This window comes from Hibiscus syriacus, unplaced genomic scaffold (genome assembly GCF_006381635.1).
Source record: "Hibiscus syriacus cultivar Baekdansim isolate YM2019G1 unplaced genomic scaffold, ASM638163v2 tig00111356_pilon, whole genome shotgun sequence".
In the NCBI taxonomy this organism is placed as follows: Eukaryota; Viridiplantae; Streptophyta; class Magnoliopsida; order Malvales; family Malvaceae; genus Hibiscus; species Hibiscus syriacus.
The window spans coordinates 1337009-1338856 of record NW_024063068.1 but is presented as its reverse complement, the minus strand read 5'-3'; the positions used below and the strand labels follow the sequence as shown (position 1 = coordinate 1338856).

At 31.8% G+C, this 1848-nt stretch overlaps 1 protein-coding gene across 1 annotated transcript; it reads left to right on the top strand.

The window, feature by feature from the left end:
• The first annotated feature begins 214 nt into the window (after positions 1–214).
• LOC120159308 (PRA1 family protein F3-like) lies at positions 215–826 on the top strand. The gene has a single exon (XM_039169931.1). The coding sequence runs from the start codon at positions 259–261 to the stop codon at positions 793–795; it is 537 nt and encodes a 178-aa protein (XP_039025862.1). The 5' UTR covers positions 215–258; the 3' UTR covers positions 796–826.
• Positions 827–1848: the final 1022 nt, after the last annotated feature.

Below are 1848 nucleotides of genomic sequence, written 5' to 3'. Positions count from 1 at the left end.
GAAAACAACTTGATCTAACGCTCAATCTGAAAGTACTTAACAAAGATGGGATTACCTTTCACCATTAAATTGAAGAACAAAATCCACCTATATGTTATATTTAGTTGCATTCAAGCTTACCTCAAATTTAGCAAATTACAAATAATCTAATCTTTCCCTTTAATCATCTTGTCATCCCTCATTCTTGTTCATTTGACATTAGCCCCTCAAGGCCAAAGTTCTCTGCATATCAAGGTTTCAACCAAAAAACAAAAAAAAATGACAACATACGGAACCATTCCAGCAGAGCTGCCACGGCCGTCGTTGAGCATGATTCTCCAAGCACGAGAACAGATCGGTTCCATTGTCGGGTCGCGACGAAAATGGGAAGACATGATCAAGATCCATGCCTTAAATTTACCCCCCAACGTAAATGAAGCCGCCCGACGAATCCAAACCAACGTCGTGTTCTTCAAGACGAACTACGTGATCGTGGTCGCCCTTCTTCTATTCCTCACCCTGCTCTTGCATCCCGTCTCGCTGATCATCATCGCTATCATAGCGGGGGCTTGGCTTTTGCAGTACTTTCTGCGCGACAATCCGCTTTTGATTTACGGCTTTGTGATCGATCGTAGCACGATCATCACGGTCCTGACGTTGTTTACCATCGCCATGGTTTTTCTAACCGACTTGATGAATAATATCATGACCGGCGTTTTCTTCGGATTGACGGTTGTTTTGCTTCATGGATTGTTCAGAACTGTTGATGATTTGGCTGCCGGAGATGAGAAAGGGGTAAATGGATCACAATGTTAGTGCACTGTTTGTGGTGGTAGCCACCGCCACTGAAGAATGATGTCTCCTCTTGAATGCCTCCGTTGTTGTTCCACTATATAATTGAGATATATTTATATCTATAAATTAAAGAATATTAATTTTTTTTAATAATTTGATGCGTTTATAAGATAATATTTATTTAGAATTTTTATTAATTAATTAAAAATATGTACGTATCATATAAATATAATTGTTCAAACTCAAGACTTATTAATAATATTCTTTTTTACTATCAAAGACTATTTAATGAGCTTTTCTAATTGTTATTTTAATAATATTATTAATTGAATTAAATTTAATTAACTCGTAATAATTAATTCTAATTATTCCTATTTTATTTTAGATAGAATAAAAAAAGAACTTGGTTATTTTTTTTTGTATTATATCACTTTGACTCCTTTTCCTTTTATTCTATCCTATCATATTTATATTATTTTAATAATAAATTATTGATTATTATCTAACTCCATATAATATATATGGGATGTGTAAAATATGAAATGCCTATGAACATAAGAAGATGAACAGTAGAAGAAAAATTATACTCAATTTTGAATTTATATTTATAACAAACCTATACAGAAAAGAATTGATAAAAGTCATTAGGCCGTTTGGAGTTTTGTCTAGAATAGAAAAGAAAATAATACTTCAATTTCTACTATTATTGTGATATTATATATATTCTAATCCGATTGAATACCAGAAAAATAAAAGGAATTCCTGATTTGATATGTTCGTTGAGATAAAGACAAAATAATCATAAAATATATATAGGGAGAGAGTTGATTTTTCTTGCACTTAATTTTTTCACAGATTCCATTGTCCAAAAAATGATTCACAGAGAAGATAGTTTTAATGATATTCATAATTTTATGTCATTCTACTTATCAATAATTATAGGGATTATTATTGCTTTAATGAATAGTTTACTAAAAGTTCTTTCGAGTTTTAGGTCTAAACAACTGAGATTGTATTGTACTTCAAAAGAAATTATAGTGTTCCGTTACTGATACATGACAGAGAGATGTCGAG

Excerpts from the sequence above, each read along its gene's own strand:
- LOC120159308 (XM_039169931.1), top strand. The coding sequence starts at position 259 with ATGACAACATACGGAACCATTCCAGCAGAGCTGCCACGGCCGTCGTTG.